The 27,702-nt window shown below is 45.2% G+C and overlaps 1 protein-coding gene across 1 annotated transcript; it reads right to left on the bottom strand.

Moving 5' to 3' along the window:
- Window positions 1-18: 18 nt before the first annotated feature.
- Window positions 19-23,522, bottom strand: LOC146776428 (DNA replication factor Cdt1-like). Its single transcript, XM_085637733.1, has 10 exons — window positions 23,031-23,522; window positions 21,234-21,383; window positions 20,268-20,575; window positions 14,124-14,327; window positions 13,774-13,919; window positions 13,553-13,653; window positions 12,496-12,684; window positions 10,092-10,235; window positions 1,208-1,409; window positions 19-897 (listed from the first exon to the last, which is right to left on the bottom strand). Exons 1-10 carry the CDS (start codon window positions 23,349-23,351, stop codon window positions 734-736), a joined length of 1,929 nt encoding a protein of 642 aa, XP_085493859.1. The 5' UTR covers window positions 23,352-23,522; the 3' UTR covers window positions 19-733.
- Between the last annotated feature and the right edge of the window lie 4,180 nt (window positions 23,523-27,702).

The raw sequence follows: 27,702 nt of genomic DNA, 5'->3' as shown, positions 1-27,702 counted from the left end.
ATAATTGAACACCTCATGTGGTAGTTAACAAGGATCTTTTTAATTAAAACAATATTTTGCATACAACCAGGTCAAACAGATGGCACAAAGGTTAGACCCAAACTTCATAGGCTATTAAAAATACAAAAATGTGCAAATTAACAAGGCGAGCTCTGTAAAAAGGGACTAGAAACTTCATGATTTTGAAGGGTGGTCTTAACTCTCAAACCCCCATTTAAATTGGCATGTGGTGCAAACCAACAAACAGTATTGACCCTTGCCTTCCCCACCAATCCACCCCTTCACACATCAGCCACAGCCTTGATAAAACTATAGTTGGTAGATCGTACAATGCATTAAAACCACAGACACACAAGGTTAAATAAATCCTGCTGAGAGTTCGACTTAAGCTTGATCAAGCGTTCCGTTTTGAATCTAAAATCTTGGCAGATTAAAGCCTTTTTTAAAGGGGGCATCTGCTGCAGAAAAATTGGAAAACTGATCCAGCAAAAATGAGGTTTGAAAGACCTGTAGAGGCGGACCAAAATAGTCCTGTCCAGGTACCTATAGTCTTGCAACATACTTCAGACAAAGCACGATCTGCATCAAGTATTACCGGTAACGAATACTAACTTTTCAAAACTTTGATCTGCTGCAATAGTAAAAGTCTGCTCAGTCACTTAACCCTTTGAAAGGGCTGTGCAAAGCTCAAAATCCCATTCCAGTGTAAATAGAGTCCAAGTGAAGGCCGAGGTTACAGTCTTTCTTCTTCCTTCACTTTCTTATCGAGAGCCTCTACAACAACGCAGAGTTCAACAGTCTTATCCAACTTTAAGTACGTTTCTTTACGGATTGTGTGAATGCCAAGCCAGCTGGGCACCAGTTCAGCAAGGAGGCGAAGGTGTTTCTCCATCTCTCCTACAGCAAAGAAGAAATATGCAGGTTACTTGCATGTCGACTGAGCAAGGAAGACGCACGACATAACAACCAAGGTATAAAGTTATATGATAGCCCGACACATTAAAAAGAACTTCAATCATACATGTGTAGCTGTGCCAAGCACATTTTTATGGAAATGTTTTTGGCCACTGGCAGTAAGTACAAAACCTAACCATCTGTGGCGAGAAAAGGAAGAAAATGTATTCAGCGCCAGCACCATCCAACCACCCTGCCTCCCAAACAAGCCCCCATGTAAGGGACACTGTCCCATGAACCTGCCAAGCCTTACTCTGCGTCATTGAGGAGCGATAGCTGCCGATCACTCTGTTGCAGGAGATCTCCATGGTCAGTGCTGGCTTCTTCTCAGACACAAAGAGGTTTCGCAATATCCGGGCCAGTTCTGGAAGCCTGGACATCACGGCCAGCCGCTCTTCTTGCTGAGGGTTCCGGGTCATTAAGGCCTGAATCTTCTGAGCTTCCTTTGCACGGATCTGAGAAATACATTTAAATGAGTGGTTCACTGGAAAGATTTGGTTTTTGGGTGGAGCGTTGGGGGGGGGGGGGGGGGGGGATGACAAAAGGATACAAGTCAGAAAAACAAAATGAGAAGCTAGGATGTTAACCTCAATGACCTCTAAATGCACGTCCACAGCCGACAGGCACGACTTACAACAATGATCAGCTGAAAGCAACTGGAAATTTTCCACAGCAGTCGGAAACCACTGCTTGGTTGAGGACTACCATTACAGTTTCTTCTTCGCAGGCTGGTCATCGGACCACTCACCGGAAGGTCAAGCTGCATTACACTGAACCAAGATCAGACAGGCCAATCATCAGCTCTCAATGCTCATTACGATGCCCAGGAGATCATGTGGCTATCTAAATCTCCAGGACCAGGTCACAAAAAACGTGTGTATTGTCATTAAAAGTCTGGATGCAAGAACCAGAAACCGCATCCATAACGCGGGGAAGTGAGAGGACTGTGCCACTCACTGTCTGCAGGGCTCCTAATAATGAGATCATATGGGACAAATGGGGAAATGGTCAACAGAAGCACTAGAGCCATATTGGTATACAGATGCGGGACGATTTCAGGGATATAGAGGAATCGAATGATACGTTGCAAACCTGCTTGCAAGGGGTCGTCACTTTGATAGTTACAAAGGGGGCCTCATACTTTGTTTCCAAGACATGCAGAGAGCATACAGTGAGATTTCAATGGGGCCAAAGACGATCATTGTAATGTGTTTACAGGTGCACTGTTGTCAGGGGAAAGATATTTGAGCAATTGCTGTCCAAGACTGTTCTACTGATGGTAAACAATAATTAGTCTGCTGTACCACTACGGTTGCACAGGTAGTGTGTACGTTAGCTCCTCGAAAAAAAACTGGTACTTTGGAACATTTGCCATTCAAGTATGGCTGCACCTCTGCCGGATTCCTTAGAGCATCAATAGATCATGACAGTACATTCAAGTTCAAGAACTTGAACAATTCTGCATGGCCATGGTGAAGCCACTACACACCAAACACTAGCCCCTTTAGAACACCTTTGTTATAAAAGGGCATTTGGTCTCCGCTTTCGAGACCTTGGGTTAACTAATATTTAAAATAGGCAAAGAGGGAAGAGAAGTAAAATGTTGGCTATGATGAATCAGCCCAAGTTGCGTGGCAACCCTCAATGCCATAGGGACAACTCAGTGGGGTTCTACCCACGCGACAGAGCTTCCACAAAAATATACGAAGTCTTAACAGTAACTGAGATCCTTCGTAAGGCAAAGGTTCATCAAGGCCAGCTATCCCGAGCCAGGGTCTGGTTCAGTTACTAAAGTCAGTAGCCCCAGTGCCCTGTGCAAAGTAACGCATGGAGAAGGAATACACAGTTGGGGAGCGCAACACATTTCTGGAAGGCGACAAGGGCATTGGAAGCGAAGATCGCGCACAATTTGCATGGGGTATCGAACTTGAGGCATGTGAGGCAAATGGGTTATTTACAGTCAATCTGTTTGCAGGGTGACAGAACCAGGGCCAACTGTTAGACTCACAGGTTCCACCAGTTCAAACTGGGAATTCGGGTTGGTGACAACTCCGAACATGCTCAAATCCGAAAGGATTAGAGAGACCATTCAAATTGTTTCAAGAGTGGGGGTATTAACTGCAACAGACCGGCTACTGCCTAGTACTTGGGATAAAATCCCCATTGGGGCAGATCTGGACAGAATCACCTCCTGCGTCCTGGAATAATTGCCCCCTCCAGCTATTCAGTTTCCAGCAGGAGATTCTGGTCAGCTCGCTCCCAGTGTCTGACGCAAGAGATATAACTCACACGGCCTTCAGTCAGTGGCTCTTGGTCCTTTAGATCGGAGGTCTGCTTCTATCCTCATAGTAGTTAAGATGTATTACACTTCGAAGTCATGGACCAGAAGCATATTCTCAGCACCTATGGAGGGCAGTAAACAAAGGTCGGTCCCGGGTAAAGGATCTCTGCACTGGTACAGACTCTCGATGAATACAAGTTAATGGTTCATGGTAGCGATTACTTATCCTACTTTAAATATAGGTTGGGAAGGCGGTGTAAGAATCAGCTGGAGTAGTCGAGCAGGGTGAGGATTATTAAGAGTATTCATTTTTTTTTTTTTTTTTTAAAACAACAACCGTTTACACGGATATATATATATATATATATATATATATATATATATATATATATATATATATATATATATATTCGTAAATGCCTATGTACACTGTTGACCATCCCACCCTTTTAATACCATGGTGTCTCAAATGAGATTCAGCAACATCATTCACTGGCTCTCCTACTTTTCCAGACACCAGTTTATATACATGGACACATCCTGTTCCAAGCGATCTCCCACCTGCAGAGTAAGCCCCCACCCTCCATGTTTCCATACGGTCATCTTCAACCTCTACACGGAGCCACTTGGCGCTTTACTCACACAGATTCACCAATATGCCGGTGATACACAAATCTACATGAAAGTCTCCTCAGACATTCAAACACTGTCAGCACATCATCCAGACCTGGATGTCCACCACCTACCTAAAGCTTAAGACAGAATTTCAGTTACTTGCGAAGGGCAACAAACAAACTGATAAACAGTACAAACTGACATTAGAGTTGACTGCTTCAAACCCAGAACTTTCACTAAAAGTCAAGTAACTGGGATTTACTCTGGACGCCATCCTTACACTAAAAAAAAAAAAAAAAACTTTGCCCCCGCCCCTCCCCCCAAAAAAACAAACGCAAAACCAGCTCTCTTATGTAAAGTGAAACGGTTTCTTTCCGAAGAGGACTAGAGCTACTGTACAAGTCTTCGTACTCTTGTACCTGGGTGGCGATAACAAATGCACTGTGCAGGCCTGCCAAGTATCACGCAACAGGCGTTTGACAACCGCATTTCAGTGGGGTGCTTCGCACCACCACACTGAAATGCATTGTCACGCCTAATTCATAGTCTTCGCTGTCACACAAGCGCTTTAAAGTAGTGTCCCAGGCAGCTGGCAGCACGCACGTGCCTGTGCCATGCGTGGGCTGCTCCCGTATACTAGGGGCGCTCCCATCAGCTGAGCTGCTCACAGTGATTCGACAATGTATCTTTGAGATTCCCGCAGCGCTCTGAATCAGACGCACTGATGTCATGGCCAGGCAGTGCCCAAAAGCTACTAGCCAGAGAGCTGGGTTCTGCCCCAAGTAAGTAATTTGTTACAACTTGGCCGTGGCGGAGAGACGTCATGTTCTGTTGCCAGGGAGCAGGTAATTATATTTTATGATGAACTTGGAGGTGGAGTCTGGCTGCTCACTGGTTTGCCGGCTACGCCGGAATCATGTTGCTCGGCTGGCTCACATCACTGCTGATTGCACCTGCTGCCCGTGCCCCGCTGTGGGGCTAAATTATCCATGTCCACCGCCCTGTGGCGAATTATTTCCAGGCTGGAGCCCGGGCTGATAAAGGGAGAGTGTTGCAGCCTGTGACAGGAGCGGGAGGTACAAAGTTGTGGCTTCTTCTCCTCGCAGCTGTCCAGCTCTCTGCAGGGCCCTTTCCCGGTCATTTAACTGCACCACGTAGACTCGAGCTTTAAAAGAACAGAGTAAAGTGGAGACAACAAAGCCGCAGAGAGAACCATCAAAATAAAGATCAGGACGAGCTGGGCGAGTCGGTCCCCTCCAGTCTCCACACAGAGCCACCGGCAGCATGTGTGCGCTAACCTGATTATTTATGAAAATACCCATCTGTTCAACAATAACGCCCTCTTATTGCAGACTCAAGCCTCCAGAGTTTAAGCACTTGCTACTGTGGAGCTTCTCCCTCAGTGGTGTAACGGAGTCTCGTTTCTTCCACTATTCAAGAGGTCGTGCTGCTGTGGATGGGTGTTTTTGAGGGGGGCACATGAGGGCCTGCGAGTGTCCCTACTCAATTACTGTCTGTCTCAGCCTGCAGAAACCGGATAATTATCACTTCCCAGTGAGGACAGCTCACACTGCCCGTGACTCTCGGTCCACTCCGACCAATTCAGACTAGGACAGAAATTATGCCCAGGAACCAAGATAAAAGTGCCCCACTAAGTGACCAGACCTCACCATGATTGCAAATTGTGCTAGGTTTCAGACAGATCGTACAAGTGTTTTGCAAGGAATGGAAAACTTAATGAATTTGAGCCATGTGAGGTTTGTTTTATTAACAGGCAAATAAATCAGTGAAAACCGGCACAGCAGACCACAAAACAGGGTCACAAACAAGAAAAGCGCACACACACTGACCTGGCAGACCAGACCTTAGGGCACTGCCTAATTGCCCTATAGGCCAGTCCGACCGTGATGCTCACACCTTTCAATTCCTGCATGCTTTTGCAGCCAGTGACCCTCCTTTTCCCAGCCTGGCCAAAGAACACAAACCTCAAGTGGTAAAGAGCTGACCTGGCAGGTTAGGCAAAATAAATGAGAAATGCATTCTTTTACATTAATCTCATGAAATCCTCGATTAACATTCACTAAATTTAGTTCTACTTGACGCAGTGGTGGATAGTGACTTTAGTATTGTACTGCTCCAATGTCCCATATGCGACTGATAGCACTACATACCAAGTCTGACGTAGGTAAACTGGAGCCTGTCATGGTCTGACAGAGGATTGTATGGTTGAGAGGGGTGAGTGGCAAGGCCAATTATGGCTTGATTTTGCTCACAAGAAGGTATCACTCAGTCATTGAAGGTCACTCATAATTACACTGAAATTATAAAAATGTCACACAAGCAATCTGAAACTTTGGCCGCTATGTTTCGGGTCTCCCAGACTCCCCACTCGAACCCCTTAAGAGCATCCTACATGCGGCAGCACATCTTCAGGGCCTGAAGAAATATGATCACTTCCCACCCAACTGAACTATTGGCTACTCTTTCCACACGCACCATCTTCAATACCAAGTACATTATATGCAAAGCCATTAGGACAGCACCCCCACTTATCTAGCAGACCGGTTTACCATCTGATGGTTCTCTGCACACCTGCAACCAGCCAGGACACCAGACAGTCATAAAAAAAAAAAATTCAAACATGTACCCACCCAGATCTTGAAATTCATTCCCACATACATCAGGACTACTGGTCCAAGTTTAGGGAAGGGTTTAAAAATCAATACCTCACAATGCATTAAGCACTGCCTTTCAGCTACTTTTGCGCCATAGAAATAGCTTCTACATGTACACTTAACAAACCCGAGCGGTTTCTCTGTGAAGTACGTTTTCACTGATAACAGGTGATACCAGTGGAATTGCAGCAGGGCAACCTCATGCTTTCAATGTCAGTTTAAACTAGGCAATACCTTTTCATTAGAAACTTTTATAAACAGATTATAGACTGCTTTATAAACCAAGTTATGCTATCACAAGAGAAAGTGTCAAAGGGGTACATGTTGCACAATAGAAATGAGCTGATGTGAGAACATTTTAACCTTCTTGGCCAACATATTTCAGGACAGCAAGAGAAGCTGGAACTAAAGAGTTGCTTGTGTTTTAATTTGGAGGCAGAAGGGGGCGCTGTAGGAGGAGGAGGGTTAATGGCATTGGTATTTTTGGCTAAAACGGTTTTACAGGAGCAAGGCCAATGTTGATTGAATATGGTTGACACCCTTTTGTAGGTACAGTGAGCAAAGAATGAGGTACTGTAATGTGGTCAAAGCAATTACCAGCAACTGAGATTTATTATAGATTTTCAGCTATCACTTCCATTTGTCAGTAATCCTACCCATCCCTAGATTACATGACTGTAAAACAGAAAATGGGCCAGGGAGGCAGACAGGAGCAGATCCTGTAACAGTTTCAGGTTATTAAAAGTACAGATATTGCAGAACAACCCTTGTGCCCAGGCAAGCCATCACTTCCCGATCTTTTCGCCAGTTGCTGCGGAGTTCGATCTCCCCTGCAACGCAGGGTCTGCCTCAGCCTCATGCACTGTCCGAAACAGGTCTTTGGTGTGCAACAGGGCACTGCCTGGAATCAGAGGCAGCAGGTCAGCATTGTGCGTTCCCCAGACAGGCGAGTCTGCTGCAGAATGTTACGAGGTTTACGGGCAAGCGCAGCTTGGTGCAGCCGCCATGGTTTGCAGCAAGCTGCCCTTGATATTCAAGGGTTATCACAGGCCCACCCAACTCATGATTTAATATTGGGACTTCTCAACCCAGGAAAAAAAAAAAAGCTAAATTGATTACGTTTAATTTGCAGCACACTTGTAACAGTTTTATTTAAATACAGATGGGGTTTAATTTGGTTTTCAGTATCCAAAATGTTATACTAAGAACCCTCTTCCCTACGTTTTACCTTCCAACACCAGTTCACTTCGTACCACCCTCTAAAACAATGATGTCCTCCTTTTATGTAGGGGGCAACGTGGACGTAGTTGTTACGCCAGGTCAACTTTACCCTTCCCCACGCTCCCTCTGGACAACCGGACACCAGGAAATAAAACTAGATAAAAGGTACGTTTGCAGAAAACACGCAAGTATGATAGAACTGAAGTGCACACAGTCTGGGTGAAAATATCTTTTCGCTGCTGCTACAGGAAAAGAGAAAACAAGGGACTTCATTTCACTCTACTCTGCCCTGAAGAACACTCAAAACCGGCTCACTGGTAACCATCTCAACCTCGACACTTCCAAAACAGAATTCCTCCTCATCGCACTCCCAAGATAGGCCTCTGGATGAAGCATCTGACAGCCTTCAACTGTACTCCTCCCTTTATTGATTCCACTAAATCCATTGGAATTACACTAGACAAACACTTGAATATGCAGAATCACATCAGCAATGCCACCAAAGGAGCGAATTACCAGAGGAGCATACTAAGGAAACTTAAACCCTTCCTACCACAGGACGACTAAGCTGGGGGTCCAGGCTCTTGCACTGCCTAGATGAGACTATGGAAGCTCCAGTCTTTGCGGTCTTCCTAAATACAATATGGGCACGCTTAGGGTCTCCCTTAACGCTGCGGCCAGACTGATAATCAGCACAAATTAAATAATCACATCTCCAGCCCTAAAAACTCTAAACTGGCTCCTGTACGAAGCAAAAATACAGCTAAAGATTGCTTGCATGACTCGAAGCCCTTCATTTCAAGACACCCATACATCTGGCACAAAAGCTAGAGTTATCAGGGGGACGCAGATCCTCACGAAGTGAGTTCACTACTACAGAGACCACAGATTTTCCATAAAAAGAACAAGCTACAGAGCCTTCTTGGGTATCACCCCGAAGAACTCGGCCACCGGATGTCCGCCGAATCTCATTTACCGCTTCATAAAAAAAAAAAAAGGGAATACTATTCTAATGAACAAGTTTCTGCCCTAAGATACTTTGTTTTTTTGGTTTATTTACCTGCCTATTATTCCGATACTCTGTATAACTATTAAATTGATGGGCAAACAGATACCAGTTTAACCATGCTACTCTCATAGACGCGACTAGTGTCTACTCTTACAACTGTATCCTACTTACCCTAGAATGTAAAGCACCGATACCCTCTAGGGTCATGTTTGCACTATACAAATCTTTAAAAAAGAAAAATATAAAAAGGGACGAATAATTATAAAACATGACACGCTGTATGTGTAAATCACAGCACAAACAAATAAAACACAAAACAGGAGGATGGCTGGAGACGGCACAGCAAGCAGTCAAAAGAAAAAAGTAAGGCGTCCAAGTAAATGGCCAGAAGTGAACTGATCCATGTAACGGGGTCAGTCTCCAGGGCAGGAACAAAAAGCCAAAAGGTGGGAAAATGTAAATCATTTATCAAAGAAACCAAAGGAATTTTGAAAGGCAGCCAAGCAACGAATGAAATCGATGGGCGTGTGTTATGGGCATGGTGAAAGCCCACAGAAGTAGACGGCATGTCGAGATAGCAAATGCGATCCATCTAGGCGTGACCTAAAAGCAGGTGAGCTTGCTCCCAACATGGCTGTGAGAGCAGTGCAAGAAGTCTCTGGACAGTCCCTGTCCGCTAGGACAGAGGCATCTGACATAAGGGGCACAAACTCTCAAAAGATGCAGACTGAGAATTGTTTTTGGATATTTTTCTGGACCTCCTGCACACAAGCCTACACTGTAATTGAATCAGACTGCAGAAAACTAAAGCCAAAACCGAACGAGCGGGCCAACAGATAGGGCTGTGCGGAGCACGCAAACTTTCAGACCAACTGAAAATGGCAGGAAACTCACAGCCTATCAAACTGCCCTGCTATGAGGGAGGGGTGGGGGGGGGGGGGGGATGGGGGGGGGGGGGGGGAGGGAGAAATGGGGCACCTAATACAAACCTGTTCCAAGTTTAAAAGGCTTAAATTTGAATATTTAGAAAAAAATAAAAACCACACACTTGGTCTAATATTTAATTCCATGACAGAATCTATAACATTTCTCCAAATGCCTCTCACCATTCAATGAGACGGACCTAGTTCCACCTCAGAAAACAACTCACTAGTATCACCCTGCAAAACTATAAAGTTCAGAGTACTTGGAAAGGGTGACTCGCGCACCTTTACAACAGACCAGCTTGATGCAAGACACTGGGTCGCATGGTAGTCACCAGTGTAAGGGGAGAATATGGAGGATAAATGCAACATTCTACTAATGTAAGACGTAGTATTGGGGCAGTAGTACTCACCCTCTCCAGGAGTGACTCTGGAACTCCCTTCAATGCCACAGGAACGCTGGCGACGGGGCCCGGTCTCACGGGGTTCGCTTCCTTTGTCTCTGCCACGTTAGATTCCACAGTCCGCAAGGCCAGATTTGCAAGAGCTTTTTCCATCTATACAGGAGAAAAAGGTAGCATGTGTTACTGCAGAGTAAAAGAACCATGATATTCAACTCATCTTAGCACCAGCTAGATATTATTGCGTGTCAGAGTGGGTAGGGCTGGAACAAATCAGAAGAACAAGCATTGCCAGAGTCAATTGCTCTGGATTTGGCTTTGTGGTTTGGCTCCTCAACCTACTCCTCTCAAAATAAAGAACAAGCATTGGCAAAGCAAATAGGTCTTGCCTCTGCGACAGCTATTGGTTTAGCCTATTTTAGCTAAACTAACATGCTGCTCAACCACAGCAGTGTGGTTGTGCAGCAAGTCTGGAAAATGTTTTGTCGGATGGTGGGTGAGATAGTGGGAGGGAATAAGCAACCTGGACAATTGGATGGGCATAGGAAATGAGCACTTTATACAGTAAAATATGCCTTTTAATTATAAGGTTTTAAATATCTAAATTGAAGCAAATCCATTTTAACTAATCAATTAAGGCAGGTGGGAGGCAAGAATGAGAATGGAAAGGTATATTGTGTTGACAGAATTTATTTTCCCAGAGCTCCAATCAGAAAAGGGCACCATACCCATCTAAACCAAGATCTGAAAAGCCAATATTGTCTGATATATTATGAATCTAGCACAGAACAAGCCGCCATAATGCATGCTTCCCTCACACACAATGTGTGCAACACATGCAGGAACAGTGCAAGCAGTCCTCGCATACAGCAGTGCAGGTTTTCCCTCAGACAAATGTTCAGCAAACAAGTGGTTGATAGGCATGTAAGGAAGGACTGATGGGAACAATAACTTTTCTGGCTTATGATGCACTCTGACAGTCGCCAAGACCCCCCTGGGCATTTGCGTGCATTATAAGAATATCACATTCAGAGACATAACACATACCATCACCCCTTTACGACAGTTTTTACAGCGATATGAATAGTATCCACCAAACAAGGTAACACCCAGACATTGTTTGGTTTGTTCGAAGGGAGGGTAAAACCACAAAGAGAATCACATGATGAAAGTAGGAGACTATTTCAGGGAACAGGCGTTTTCCAGCAGAGGTCCTTAAGCCTAGCCTTTAACGGAGACATTTCTAACGTCAACCTGGTGGACCAAGTATTAACTTGGATGTAGGACTCTAGGTAGAAGTTTTTTGGTGCATCAGTAGAATTGTGCATTCTTAATGCGCAGAATAGTCATATAAAATCAAATTCACATGTGTACACTTAAGAGGTTATTGCCTTTGAAACCAACTTTACATGATCGGTTAAAGTGCATTTTTTCTGGTTTACGCTAACTAGGCATCAACACAATCTTGTTCCAAATGGATGTCTCATCTAGTTTGAGCTCCATTAATTTTTGCTGCATATATTCAACGAAGTAATGTTAATTTCCAAATGACATTCTCCAAGAGACCAACATAGCCTCTGTAATGTAACTTTCCTTCGAGGATCTTCAAACTGCCTGCTGTATTGCATTCATTCACAATGGTCCAGTGTATTGCATTTTGTTCTGACATCTCTGGTAGGTGTGTGAGGAACTAGAAGTTTTAGTATGCGGAATTACATAAAGACTCAGATTCCACGGAGTTCTACAAGCAGCGGAATTTCGGCATGTAGTGCTTATTTTTAGTGCCGAGAGTTTGTTCCGCACTGCGTAGTTAGTGCGCACAGCACCACCTGCTGGTCAGAGGGCTCTACGGCTTGCTGCTGCTCGAGTAGAGAAAAACTGCACTGGGGCTTTTCCTAGTGTTCAATTTCTTGTTGGCGGGCCAAAAGCTGGAAAAACACTATTGTTCGTGGAGTTTTTCCAGAACTCCACACTCCAGGTGGAGCGGGCAAAGCTCCGCAGGTGGCGTGAAGTTTACTGCCCACCCCTAATCTCTCGGCAACATTACCCACACAAGGGGCTGACTCAATATTCATGTAGTGCTTAGGTGGCATGGCTGTATTCCAATGCTCCGATTTGCTGAAATTATAATTATTTTGCTCATGCCACGATTAACTTACACTGGTGCACCACAGAATGCCTTTGTCAATGCCACATGCACGCCAACTGCTAGAATCTGTACTTCATCAACCCCAAAGTAAAGAACAGTCTCACCCCACCCTCATTCCCAATCAGATCCCATTAGGACTCAAGTAACCTTTAATGTAAACAAATACAATTTTCTTTCGCAGTGTACCATCTACTATATTCTCTGCCCATTATTTCTGAGCAGTTCAATTAACTATACATGGAAACAATTTTCATTGTATGGTTTTACCTTGGGCGTCATCATGCCCCGAGCCTTGTTCAGCACGTCTTGCGCTGTCGTCAACGTATTGACCTGTGGAGGCTGCGGGAGCTCAGCGGGAGGGATATCCGGCACAGTATCTACATTAAAGCGAGGGTGCCAGCGGGTGATGCTGTCATCAGGCACTATCAAGCGAGAATCCAGAGACCCCAGGAAATCCTGTCCAGAAAAAGCAGTGTTATTACTAAAGTGCAGCAAACACAGCACAAACAAGTAAAAAATAGGAGAGGTTCAGCACTTAAATGCTTCAGGACTCAAGAAAGGAAAGGGGCATCCTTGAACACAAGAGGTCAACTATGACAACATCACAGATATACTAACTCTTAGACAGCATCTTGCATTTGGACTGTAGAGGAAGTCACAATATTCCCTGGATTTATTTGTATACTGAATAGGATTGCGCACTTCCCACTCCGCCCCCCCCCCACCCCCAATAACTGTGCAAAAGGATACTGGCTGCAGTGAGAGCCACTCATGTGGCACACATGCGTCCTGATCCCCTGGTACACTCCTGCGCTGATGTCTGCACAGAAAACCGTGAAATTGCTTCTTGGGTCTAGCAAAAATTAGTGTGTATGTGTTGCAATCAAAAGCACATGGTCGGTAAAGTCTGTGTGCCTAAATATGCACAGGAAGAACATTAAAAAGTTGCAAGTTTAAACTCCTAAATCCATTTAATGCCTGGAATGTCAGACCAAAATTGTAAATGGTCTTTCAGCTAGAGTCTAGGCGAAAAAAAGTGGTACACAGCACTCACAAGTAAACAATAAACGTTTTATCTACAAAAGGATGTAGATTCACGTCACCTGCAATATAATTAACTCTTTTTTCACCCCAATGCCTCAATAGCCTTGGATTGCGAGAACACAGCAGATTATATTTTGGCAAATAAAATTCTAAGATGTCCTGAACACTTGCTTCATGGTACCTCCTCAAGCCAACTCCAAATGAAGTGAATGCAAAGACAGAAGAGCAGATGTGACGCTCCGACACATTCACCCTTTACTCTTCTCAGTCACGTCCTTACCCGATGATGTCTCTTTACTATGTTCAGGATGTTGCCACCAAATATGCGACGCCGCTCCAGAAGGCATGATGCAGAGAGCTGCGACCGTCCATCAGTCTTGTCTAAGAAGGGGGGAAAAAAAAAAACATGGCTTTTTAGTCAAATTCATCCTAGGCCTCTAAGAAGCAACTGAACACCTTAACTCTACAATGGCTGCACTGGGTGGGAGAGCAGCAACATACCATTAGACACCAAGGGCTCAAGCGTGAGCTGATAGTCGGACTTCTTCATGCCATCCTTGTACGTTGGGATATTGTTCTCCTGACGGAAACGGTAGGCTGTGGGATAAACCGTTTTAATCTGGCCAATGTTCCTCTCCTCAAAGGGCCTGCAACACAATAGAAAAAGTTTGTATTGCCTACACCAAATACTCTGAGACATGGTCTTTCAATAAAAATAAAAAAAAAATGTTAAAAAAAAACGCTCTTATTACACAAATGGTTGGAGACACCTGACAGGGGGTGCTTCCAGGCCCACACTCAAAAGCGCACGACAGCAGAAGAACTGGCTCCAACAGCCAGCCCATACTCACTTGTGCATCATATCCTGCACGCCTTGCTTCACTTTGGCGAAGGTCACAGTCTCACTTCGGTTGAAGAGCATTCCTACGATGGTGTCCATGCTGCGGAACATCTCGGCCAGCACCTTGTACTTGTAGGGCAAAGACAGTCCAGGGGGCACATCCTGGGCAAGGGTGTGGAAACGCTGGTATGCTGGCTCTTTCTCTGGAACCGGGCTGGAAAGACCAGTAAGAGGAAGTAATTAGAAGAGGTCCAAATGTAAACATTGAAACGCATCAGTTTTTACCAGAAGCTCGAATGAAATAAATGCCCAGTGCACGCTTTACCTCAAACATCAATGCACCAAAACAAACTATGCATTTCCAGCCTCTGGCACCAAAAGTTTAGTAGATATGAAAGGAGGCACAAAGTTGAACATTGTCCAACAAAAGAACAAGCATTACAAAAAATATATATATTTACCAATAGATGTCAAATGCGATCACTAAGATACCATATATATATATATATATATATATATATATATATATATATATATATATATATATATATATCCAATGCGGCGGGTCACGATAAGAGTTATAAAGCAAACAAAACCAGCCATAATAAATATCGAAAATAAATTTCACTTTGACATCTTTCGTATACATCTTTTTTTGCCTTGTCTGAAAAATTGCACCCATACTGGTGTCACCTCAGTTAAGATGATCGGGTACTCAAAAAAAAAAACGTTATAGGATTAGGAGAGGTTATCACCTATGTAGGCAATCAAACTGAATACGTGGTCTGGAGCATTCAGTCTGGTGGCAACAACACTCCTAGGTCAAAAGACAGAATCCAGATTAGGTTTCAGACCTGGAGGGGCAGCACAAGCCATTATAAAACGAGCCCTTCATTCCACAGTGAGATTTATACATGGAAAATAGTTAAGTAGATTGCCCATCTAACCAATAGTCAACACCACAGCAAAATTCACCGAAATATCAGACGCTAGAGAAAAGAAAAAAAATACAAACACCAAAAGCTACACACGAGTATCAGCAGGCCTCTGCCATTACGGTAAGATTAAGTGTGTACGATTCTAGCAACAGAAGACGACTTAACAGCGACAACTTTGATGTAAGGGTAACCAGTTTAAAAGACATTTTATCTTTAAAGAAGCTTGCTGCGTGTTTCCAAAACTAGGTTCAAAATCAAGACCTCAACTGCACTGAGCTGCAATGGTGGGGCACAAAACGCTGTGCATCAGAAAAATACCCCAATCACCACAAGCTGGTTTGTCACGAGAAGTGAGCCAGTATCTCACATTCATGTTACGAGAAGGCACTCAAAGCAAATATGAACTTCAAGGTGTTTGATGCTCAAGGGGTTTCCAAACATTACTGAATCTCGGATGTGCACTTTTAAACAACCCCACTAAATATTAACTACTTTAATACAACAGCCAATTAAAATTTACAGCCAATGGAGTTCCCAAAACAAGTGCAGATCGCCCAAAAACTGGGGCAGTGGAATTATGCGGCAGGGCTGACTAAATTCTGCGCCAAGAAAAGCAATCATGTAGCACGTTTCGGGCTACTACCTCATTTTTACACTCAACACTGTCTGGGCATAGGTTGCACCTCATTGGTAGCAGTTTAACACCTAAATATAGCAGTATGCAACAGGAAGGTGACCAGTCAACCTTTACAAACAGCATTCCATTGCGTGGCAACACGTTGTTGCACTTTTAGTAACTTGTGAGCCATTTAAACTAGTAACAATTTGTTACAATCTGCAGATAATGCAGCAGATGAATTATGGCAAACACAGAAAATCTAGTTATGTGAAAAAACGCCATGGCCGCTCTCTCCCAATTCCAGTGACCCAGGGCGAAGGCAGCCACGTTGCAGAGAGCTTGTCATTCTTACAGTAAACTTAACCCCTTCAGTGCCCGCCCCTTTCCCCGCCCTGTGCCGGCCGTTGTATTAGCGGGCGGGGTCTATGACGAGCTGGACTCGTCATGGGCACAGCGCCACCGCGGCCCATGACGAGTCCAGCTCGTCATGGGCACTGAAGGGGTTAATGTTCTAAAGAATCTGGGCTACACATTTCAATAAGCATTTTCAATGCAATAGGTCTCGCATTTGCGAGAGTTTAAGCTACTGCCATTGTAAATGGCATTGCCTTTTGTTTATGTGTTTTTAAAAGCAACACATAAGCATTGGCATAGCCAATAGGTCTCGCCTTTGGAACCTTTGAAGTGTTTAGCAAGAGCTATTGGCAATGCCAATGTGTTAAAGTTATGTTGTAGAAAAGTGTGGCTGCTATCTAGCATATCGAAAAATTGTAATAAAAAAATAAAATAAAAAAAAAGTGTTGGTTCCTCTGGTCCACTTCGTAAAAGGAGAGCCCGACATTGTCCTTCTGGCTTCTGCCACAGTTCACTGGTGTACATTAGTGTAAAAATTGGTGGTGCAACAGCGGAATGAAATATTGTCTGTTGAAGCGCTCCATTACATTGGATTGTGGCTGTTCTTGCCCAACTCATCCAATTCTGCAGCCAGTGCACATATTTTTAGTCGCCCTTATTGTTAATTTATGTATTTTAAACTTATGAAACCTGGCATGACTTTCAGTGAACCCATGAAGCCTACTGCACCTACCATTGGTTTTACACCTTATCCAGGGCCACTGCAATTGTGTGACGGAAGAGGACCAAATTATGTGGCAGGGTTGCACAAATTATGCAGCAAGAAAAGGCAAATTATGCAGCATAATTAGGCACATTTTATCATAGCTTTACTTCAATATTTGTACACCTGGCAATAGTGTCTGGGAATAGGGTGCACTTTATTAGTTACAATTTAACACCCAAATACAGCAATAAGTAACTTAAAAATGCCAGTCAAATCTGGCGAAAAGCATTCCGGTGCATGCGCAGGAATCAGAGTCGCTATAGTTTTTGTACCTTTTCTTCCGTTTAAAACATAAAAATTCGTTTTTATTACAATCTGCAGCTGGATCAATGACGTGGCAAATACAAAATTATGCGAAAATTGCCATGACAGCAGAATCGCATAATTCCAGTGGCCCTGACCTTACCCACTACCATCCTTTTCAAGGGCAGAGTTAAGGAGGCATAGCTGGGGAGAGAAAGGCCCTGACGTGAAAGAGGGGTGCAGAGAGGGAACGCAGGGGAAATGAGGGGGGGGGGGGGGGAGAGAAAGAAGGAGCAGCAGCGTCTGGGTGCCAGAGAGAGGGCTAGTAGACGGGCGAGGAGAGAGAACAGTACTCTCCCACTGTGACATGGAGAGCAGGAGCGTGGGTTAGTAGATGGGATGTTAAATGGAGAATGTGAGAAAGGGATAATTAGCAATAGAGACACAAAAGAAACAAAGGGTTAGATTAGATGGGCGGGAGAGGATGAGTGAATGGATGTGCGAGTCCCGTCCACCGCCCCCTCCTAAAATAACTGCCCGACACTGGTGTTCGAGACAAAACAAGTAGTACCCGATTAAGGGAGCAGCGGAACAATAAGTACTAGAGCGATGCACTTGGGCAGGGGCAAAAACACAAGAAGTAGAAGTGAATGATGCCACAAGCACCAGTTTACAAAAAGCAAGCAAATGAGTAACAATTAAGCCAACCAATCTAAGCGATGGACAGCCTCGAAAACACAAGTTGATAAAAAAAAAAATCTTGCATGCTCCAACTCAGGCAAGATCTAACAAGCATTTACAATGCAATGGTCTTGGCATTGTTAAAGTTAGAGCTATTGGCATTGCTCACGACATTTTTGTTCATATTTGTTTTTAAAACAGTTAAAGAAATGGCATTGTTATTTACAATGTCAATAGCTTAATCTCTCTCAAATGCAAGACCTATTGCATTTGCACCCACACACAGCCACACACACATATAGTCACCCACATAGAGCAACCCACACAAATAGAGCCACCCACATCTAAAACAAACAACAACAAAAAACACCCCCCCCCCCCCAAAAAATACAGCCCTAGTTGCAGGATTCCATATACACTTCGCAGATCCTCAAACGATAACATACCACCTCTGGGTGACTGTTGTAGCACTATTAGATCTAAATCTTGCCAACTTCTTCAATACCTCTTGTACAAATGAGAGAAATGTGGATTTTCGCTAAGAGAGATACATTGAATAAAACTAGAAATATTGCACATAGGCCGAGAAGCCCGTCTTATCTTATGATATACCCCCTGTGCAACTGGAAACCTAAGAAGTTAAAGAGCTCAGTGTATTCTTAAAACGTGCAACTAATGACCATTCCAACAAGTTACGCTTTCTCAAACTTTTACGTCAGGTTTATCTTGTTAACACATTCCTGTGTGGGTGTGAAGCAAGAAGCATTCACACTCACAGGGCATGTTTAATACGTTTAAATTGTTCTGCTGTGACCAGAGACCTTGAAGCAGGCAGCGCGTCTGCAGTTCCTGCCTGCACATCGACACATAATCGACTAGAAATGTAAATGCAGTGTCACTTTGGTGCGAGCTAGAACAAGGGTGAGTGGAGGCAATATCCTAGTTTTTTTACTGGTTGGGAAATGTTAGAAAGCATATCGGCTCGCCCCGCTTTAAATAAAATATGAAACATTTTTTTCACCACATGAAGATGAACAAAGTAAAAATCAGCTGCTGGCTGAAACGCCACTGCACAACCCTCATGCAGAAGAGCATAACGCAGCATTGTACATAACCTACAGTTTGCTACGAAGGACTGGGCCAGATAGGTGTTCAGGTTGCCCCAACGATGAGAGAACAAAACTTAATGACCAGCGCGGCGGCTGTGAGATGGGTGCCGCGTTGAGATAAATAAACGCTTGAAATGTGGAAAAATAATGTTACTGAACGCCTGAAATGTGAGACGAGCATTGGCAAGGACAGAGTTAAGCGGGCGCCCACTGAAACATTATGCATGGCGTCCGTGTTGTTTCTAATGTTGAAAGCGTAGCGGGCGTCCAGGGGCGGGAGGCACGGCACGACAATGAGGAACAAGCTGCAACGCTAGCTATTAAGCGGACGCCTGCTGAAATATTATGCGTTATACAAGAAAAACAGGAGCAAGCCCGTTAGCCCAGCGGAGACCGGGTATATGTAGTAGCAAAAAACAATGTCTCAACAGGGAAAATGAATAAGAGGACCAATCAATACACAATTCAATCAAAGGAAGGGAAAAAGAAGAGAGATCCAAGAATAGAAAGGGAACAGATTTAATAATTAGATACACAATAGGTATATACAATTCAAAATAACCATAACTAACACATGTGCACTGACAATAAAGTGAAAAAGTGAACGGCGCAGTGACAAAAGTGTGGAAGTGACAACAAGGTACGGCGAAATGATTTATTTAAATCATTTCGCCGTACCTTGTTGTCACTTCCACACTTTTGTCACTGCGCCGTTCACTTTTTCACTTTGTCAGTGCACATGTGTTAGTTATGGTTATTTTGAATTGTATATACCTATTGTGTATCTAATTATTAAATCTGTTCCCTTTCTATTCTTGGATCTCTCTTCTTTTTCCCTTCCTTTGATTGAATTGTGTATTGAAATATTATGCGTAGCGTCCGTGTTGTTACTAATGTTCAAAGCGTAGTGGACGACCGGGGGCGGGAGGCACGGCACGACCATGAGGAACAAGCTGCAACGCTAGCTAAAAAAAAAAAGTTGACATGAAAGGTTTGGCACCGCGCTCAGCGTGCACATACAAAACAAGCGCAGCCTTCGGTAGCCGAGACCTAATGAACACGAGAACGCGCCTGTAAAAAAACAACAAAAGATACAAACACACCCACCAGTGTAAAAGGGACGGGCTTCAAAAAGAAAGAAGCGAAAAAACACGCCAGCGAATCCGAAAAAGACAGGGCTTGTTTCGAAAGACAAAGCTCTTCTCCAATGGCTGACCAGCATTTAAGAGGCCAGCCAATGGAGAAGAGGGGCGGGTTCAAGCCCCACTACTGAAAAACATTAAATCTCACAAGCAAGACTGCGCAAGCCCAGCCTTCGGTAGCCGAGACCTAAAAAGGCCACACCAGCAAAAGCGCAAAGACTAGCTCCAAAAGAACCACAATGAAGATTTGGGCTCTAGTATGCTTTGCCAGTAGCTCAAAATCACTTCCACAGTACACTTACCTTTCCTCACTCCTTTGCGCTCTGTTCCCAGACTCAATGAGCATGGGTTCCTCCTCTAGCTTTTTGGCTTTCTGCACCCGTTTCCGCTCTTCTAACTTTTTCAGCTGTTTTTGGAGAGTCTTGAGATCGGAGGTGTTTCTCACAGGCAGGGCTGTTGTCAGACCCTTGGGGGAAGAGGCAGTGTTAGTAACAGATGTTGTTGGCGGTTTCTTGGTCACCGGAGAGGTTGATAGATTTAGTTTCTGGGTTAGCTCTTGGATTCTCTGCATGCGCGATTGGAGCTCAGCCAGGTTTCGGGTTGGCTCGGCCTGTAAAGAAAAGACAGGGTAAGATACAGGAAGGGGGCTCTCCAACTAAAGATGTAATTGAGTTTACGCAATGGAGCAAGGTAGAAAACAGGGTAGCTCAAAGGTGCCAGACATGAAGCCACATCAGCACCACAGGTTGAAAGGTCAATGGTTACCACAAGTGATTAAGCTACATGTACATGGCATGCACAACCATGGAGGCACACACACCTCTCCGACACTTGGGGCCCAATCAGGAGCAGGTCAGTTAAATCCAACCCATGCATAAACTCCTGTTTACGCTTGGGTCGGAATTACAAATTTGAAGGAATTTAATGTATTTGATAATTACCAGATGCGGTAAATACCTAAAATCTCGATATATTTTGGCAGGTCAAAACCTGCCAAAAATTTAACAGGGGAAATAGGTATGTTATTTACCGTACCATTCAGATTTTGGTTTGCTAAACACCAAAATGTGCATGTTATTCCCCACAATCTAGTAACAGGTGATATGTATCACGCTATGTAGCCCCTATACTCGCAAACAAGGATTTAAACCACTTCGGGGAATCTCAAATGCTGTACAAGTGTGTCATAAGGGAGTTCTGAACCTTTGTAATGCACAAAGCCACACACACCAGTAACTACTGCCAGAGAGAATGTGCTTTCGACTCACCTTCACTTCCAGAAAATCGGGGTCCTCTTGCCATCGGCTGTCCAGCCTCAGTCCGGGTGAAAGGCTGCCGTTGGCCAGATTCTTGGCATTCTTGTCCAGGGATGTAGGGGTGGACGACTGAATAACTGGCCCAGAGTTCAGACTTACAACCTGCAAATGGCGTTTTAAAAATTAGACTCACCACACACACAACCATGACAGTGGATGTCTGCGTCACCATACAAAACAAGTACGGTGGGGTACACTACGCGCAAAATGCACACAAGAACGCCACAAATAATTTGTCACCACTTTAATTCCACAGGTTTATACACCCTCACTAAGCAAACACAAGGAGATGGTGGACAGAGTGCTGAAACTTTTCAGATACTCACCCACAGTCACAGATCTGGGTTGAATCCATCATCGCTCTTTAGCTCACTTTGCCACCCCAGTTCAGACCCAGCTAAATGCAAAATCAGTCTAGAGCCTGTGCCTCATGGGAACAGTCCGGCCCGAACCACCATGCTAAGTCTTCCCTGGATCGGAAACAAGCATCCTGGGACCGGTTTTGGGGTAACACCCCTCATCAGCCAGGCTAGCTAGAATCCAGTGGCAAAGTGAGCAAGGGACCCATCTCTGGGTATACCCTACTAACTTAGGGCAAACAAAGCAAACACAAGGAGATGGTGGACAGAATGCAGAAACTTTTCAGACACTCACCCCCAGTCACAGAGCTGGATTGAATCCATCATCGTTCTATAGCTCTCTTCGCCAGGGAGGACCGGCCTGGCAGTTCGGGCTGGACTGTTCCCATAGGGAGCAGGGTCAAGACGGATCTATATGACTGAGTCCAAACTACAATGGCATGGGTAGCAAAAAAACGATGGATTTAGGCCCAGATCTCTGTACTGGGGTGAATGTATGACATTGTTCTGCATCCTGTCCCATCAACTGTTTTTGCATTTGTCACCCCGAGTGGGGCGGGTATGCTCAGACATGTGTCCCGTGCTCTCCATGACACTGGAATCAAGCTATCCTGGCTGAAGAGGGGTGAAACCCCGAAACTGGTCCTAGGATGCTTGTTTCCAGTCCAGGGAGGACCTGGCTTGGCAGTTCGGGCTGGACTGTTCCCATGAGGCACAGGGTCAAGACTGATCTACATATGACTGGGTTCAAAATGCAATGGCATGAGTAGCAAAAAAACGATGGATTCAGGCCCAGATCTCTGTACTGGGGTGAATGTATGACATCGTTCTGCATTCGATCCATCAATTGTTCTTTTTGCATTTTACACACACTTTAATTGAAATGTATACCCATCCATAAGATTTACTCCTTTTTTCCCCACTCAAATAGGTCAGTCAATGGGCATACTCGATACCACCTCAACTATACGAGATCACCCACCATAGGCCCACAACATCGTAACAATCGAGGTATCTCCGCCCATTTCCATTGCTGCTGCTTTGTATAGCCACGTCCACTTTAGAAAGTCGTGTATTATTGCACTTAATGCCCCCCCCCCCCAACTAATCAAGTTACATTCTCCAGTAGAAGTGCCCTGTCCCAATACACCCACAAAAGGATCGCACACACTAATCCACAGGATGATAAATTACACTTTTGTCATTTGCCAATAAACGTACCTGCATCGAGGCGCTAACCAGGGGAAATGTAGTTGAAAAGGACCTTTCCGGAGCTCGAGTTTGATATATGCGACATTGGAAACAATTGTCGCGTCCTCCCCCTCTTTAGTTAGTCACGTAACTTCCGTGCAAAACCCTCCCCCACTCTCTAGATCGATCAGATTCTTACCTGCTCAAAGACCGGCACCTCTGCCCCAGGGAGGATGAGCTTCTTGCGGGCTGATCGCTTGGCCTCCACGGGCTGGGGGTCGCTGTCGGACTCTGGACGAGCTCGCTTCTTCCTGGTGGCCGAGGACCGGGGGGTGCATAGGGCGGGTGGGTCAGTGCCAGGCGGCGTGCGGGGCAGGGAGAGCTCGACGGTCCGCGAGGGGCTGATCGCGGCGGGCTGCTCGGCCAGCAGCTTGCGGCTCTTGCTTCCTCGAGGCCCGGAGCAGGACGGGGTGCCGGCCTTGCTCTGGGCGAAATAATCGGTCATCCGAAGCTGGGCCATTGCGGGTCACAATGGAAGAGGTACACGGTGTTCTGAAATAGAGCCCAGGAGAAAAGGTGACCAATCCACCCGGTCACAGAACGTCTCTTATAGCAACGCCGGGTAAGATCACAATAGAGAATGGAAGAAACCAGGGACGTGACGTTCTGCAGACCGGCTGTTTCTCTAAGTAAAGTTTCGCGGGAATTGGAGGTCACGTGACCAGGAAGCCTTCCAATAGGTTGGGGTAGAGGGCGGGGCTATTTCTTGTCTACCTCCTCTTTTGCCTGTTATGGTTCAATCTTCCCATCATGCTCTTCTCGTTTTTGGTGAGCTAGGCTGAAGACGACGGTTTCAGTGTTAGACGTTTTCGCTTGTCGCCGGCTATCCCTTGTAGCACACCACCCCTTTCCCTAACACCCACTCTTACCCTTTCTAACTTTTTTCCACAGGCTAGAGGGAACCGACAAATTCGCGAAAACATATGTACATTTTAAGTTGTTTGTGTCTTTTGGGGGGATAATAAAAGTGCTGTGCAAGAATGCATTTTCAGCTGCAAATAGCGTAAACAAAAAATTGTGCTATGATACCATCTCCTCAGATTTCAGGGATAAGCACAGTAGCAAACAAAATCTAAACTTTTTTTAACGCAGTTTTTTTTTCTAACTAGTAGTCAAACTTTCCTGTATTTTATGGTTTTAGTTTGCAGTTTGTTCAGAAAACAGAGCAATTGGTGACAACGTTTTCATGTGAATTTTTTGCCCATAATTTCGATTTACGAAAGTGACATACCGCCTTGTCTAATAAGACACTTCTGGATGCAGGATACGTAGTGTGTATTGGTTGTCCAAAACACACACCCACACTATTATCCGATTCAGAGGGCAGTTTTCAAAATGGTTCTTTCTTGCACACTGGCCTATACCAGGAAGCAAATAATGGACATAAATCCACTTCGTTATAAAAAAAAATGTTCTACAACTTTGTTTTCCCCCAATTCTGATAAAAAAATTGGTAATACTTGAATAAGTGAGCGCAATGCACACAGCAGTCAAAAGTCTCCAAAGCCCAACATGAAGAGACCGAATATTCCCTATCAAAATGTACACTTTTATTTTTGTAATCTGGATAGCTGCAGATTTGGACCTGGCCTCGGTCGCAACTCAGCAAAACCTACCAAATCTGTACATTTTTTTTAAACTACTCATTCTGGTAAGTCGACAATGGTCGGGCTTGCATGCACCCACTACAATTTCTCACCCACAATGCCCGTAATCCTCAGACTTTGGCTAAAACACATTTTCTGTTACAGTAAGTTTCAGAATCTGTATGGATCCAACCAGGTCCTGCCACCCAGCGTTCCTATTCTTTCCCCCAATAAAACCAGTTCCTCACTTGTGTGGTTGAGCCTAGAACCCACGACAGGAAACGCAACATAGAGAAATTTTCCAATTAAATTCAACCCTTGTTTGTTTGCACTGTGGGTAGCTGTCAATATTGGACCTAGGGTCGGCCACCCCGCAGGAATAACTACTCAGATATTTCTGAAAACTACACACCCAGAGGAGTCCAGGGGGGCCCATCTTGAATGGAACTTATTAACTCTTCTGACCCACAGTGCCTTGCAAACCTTAAACTTGGGGAAAGAGCTCGCTCCCTCACATTTCTGTGAGATAAAGTTCCAAAATCTGCTGGGATCCACAAAACAAATTCTACCACCCAGTGTTACCACACTTCTCCTGATAAAAATAGTACCCTGCTCGTGTGGGTGAGCCTAATGCCCACAGCTCCAACCTGGGACCATGCCAAGTCAATATGGTCTGCACATGATCCCTGGTTTAATTAATTCCTGTTGCAGACGCTCAGCTCAGCCACACAAATGAGATGCAGTTTTTATCGGCTGAAGTGTAGAAACACTGGGTCATAGGAATTTTGTGTCCCCTCAGCTGCTGGAACTTTCCCACTCAGAAATGTGAGGAGAATCTGTGATTTTAGTCAAACTTTGAGGTTTGCAGGACATTGCGGTAACCCGTTATGAGGTGGTGGCACAGCCCCATTAGTGGGCAGGCTGCCTCAACTCCTTTTTTTAGTGGTGCCAAAATTTCCCTGGCGTTTAGTGGGCTTTTTAATCCCTGATGGTCAGATTGGGAGTAAACACCCCCTGTCTGCCTACGGGGAACAGGGGGGAGCTGAAAGATTGTTGTACATGGGGACGGGAAAGTAGTAGCCCATTGCTGGGGGGGGGCACTCCCTCCCCCAAAAGAAGAAATCCCTGGTGTCTAGTGGGTGGATCCCTGCTTAGAGGTCACCCTCCTGCTTTGATCCCCAAGCAGGGATCCACTAAAGAGAGATACTATTGGAAGGGGTAGATTCTCTCCATTTCAACAATACCTCTGCCATCAAAATTGTTGCTTGGGGGGGGGCTCAAATGTACCCTGAGTACCGATGCAGGTGAAAGTGATATGAGGCGATTGATTTCTGTGCCACTTGCCAACACAACATTGGCGAGGAGGACCACATTGGTCCTGGGACATCCTGGGGGCTGTTCGTTGTCCTCCACATGAGCTGGGAATACCTGCTGCTGTATCCAGCCAGAGGTTGTCAGCATGTTTTGATGTGAAAGCTGGTTCCTTACAAACCCACCACAAACCCTGGGGTCCGGCCCAAGATTCAGCCTTGTAACTGTAAACAAAGAAATCCAGTTCTGGGCAATGTGAAGGATCCCACACGAGTCCGGCTGCCCAGGATCCCAAAGGACGGAAAGGAGAAAAATGGGTATTGCATCCACAAGCTGCTGAATGACAGAGCGGGAAGGTGAGGCGACATGCCCCAGTGAAGGGTACGCACAATCATGGGGTCCTTCCCACTTTTAGTCTCCTTCTGTACTAATTATTGCCTGCGCTAAAGGGGACTGTTGACTGCTAACCTTGAGCAAGCCACCTGACATGTTGCTACTGCTAATAGTGATCTGACAGATTGTAGGAAAGTAGTATCTGCTTCTTATGGTTACCCCCACTTTTTGCTTGATGTGATGCTGTTTTTGACTAGTCTGACTGGGATCCTGCTAATCAGGACCCCAGTCTATCTGCTTTCTCTCTAAATTATTGTGTTCAGTACTTAGGTACATCCCAGATTGGATACTTGGGTACCCTTATAAGTCCCTAGTATATGGTACCCATGTACCTAGGGCATAGGTCGCCCAGAGGCCTCCCATGACTGAAACATGTATTATGCCACCCCTGAGAGACCATCATTCAAAATGGAACTACAGGCCTGCCATTGCAGCCCGTGTAAGTTGGTGCGTGCACCACTTATGAAGATATAGGTTTACTATATCTAAGGGTCACGGCACTTAAAACCTATAAGCCACCCTTATAGCAGGCCTTTACAATCCTGAGGGCAGGATGCTTAGTTTTAAGTGTCCCTGCACCAGCAGGACACCCCTGCAGCCTACGGAGTCCATTCTCCTGGGTTGTCAGTGAAGCAGCCATATACTATATAGAGAGGCACCGTGTAATTGGGCGATGACCATCTCGAAAACGGCTGCAACAAATCCTATCATGTTTGGTATTAAACATGTTGGAATCATACCCCCATACCGTAAACGGTGTGGGAGGTATGATTCCAAGCACTGGATGAGCCCTCCATTAGGCTCTTTGTGTTCCCCGTACCAGCCTTCTAGTCCCGGACAGCACAAAATGGTTGCTGCCGACCAGAGACACATTTCTGCCCTCCTGCTGCTGAGCCAAGCTCGAGCAGGGGAAGGAAGAACAATAGGAATCCTGTCACAAGGAGGTGTGACCACCTAGCAGACAGGATTTAGTGTAATTAGGACGATGTGGGTGTGCTTGCCAGCTCCTGAAAGTCTGCATGAGGGGCACATTTGGTGTCCCTGTGCATAGTCCAGTTCAAACCAGTCCTGGAAGCCGTTGGCTCTCGCTCTGGCACGAAACTGGACAAAGGACATGGGAGTAACCTCCCCCCTGTCCAGATCCTCCCCTGGGAAGGTCCCCTGAATTTTCTCAACCCTTTCCTTAGGGTACTTAAGGGCTTACCTGGGAGTAGGTCCCTAGATTCGTCATGGGATAAGATTCAGAACTAAAACCACTGCACTTCTACTGTCTGGGCACTCTGGACATCGTTTAGGCCTGACTACGTCTCCCTTCCAGTCTCCTGCATCGCCTGTGCCTGTGCATCATACAGGAACCTTCCAAGGCCTGTGAAGCATCAAGGACTACCGAAGTAATCTCCCCTGGAATGAAGGAGTCACTCACCTGCATTTGCAGGCACAACAACTAAGTCGATCAGTCTGCAGGTCCTGAGCTCCTCCAGACGCCGTGGGCTCTGCAACACAGGTGGTGGTTTTCCTCAG

This window comes from Triturus cristatus, chromosome 12 (assembly GCF_964204655.1).
Source record: "Triturus cristatus chromosome 12, aTriCri1.1, whole genome shotgun sequence".
Taxonomy (NCBI): Eukaryota; Metazoa; Chordata; class Amphibia; order Caudata; family Salamandridae; genus Triturus; species Triturus cristatus.
Note: the sequence above shows the minus strand (reverse complement) of the source record. Positions and strands in the feature narration are given on the sequence as shown.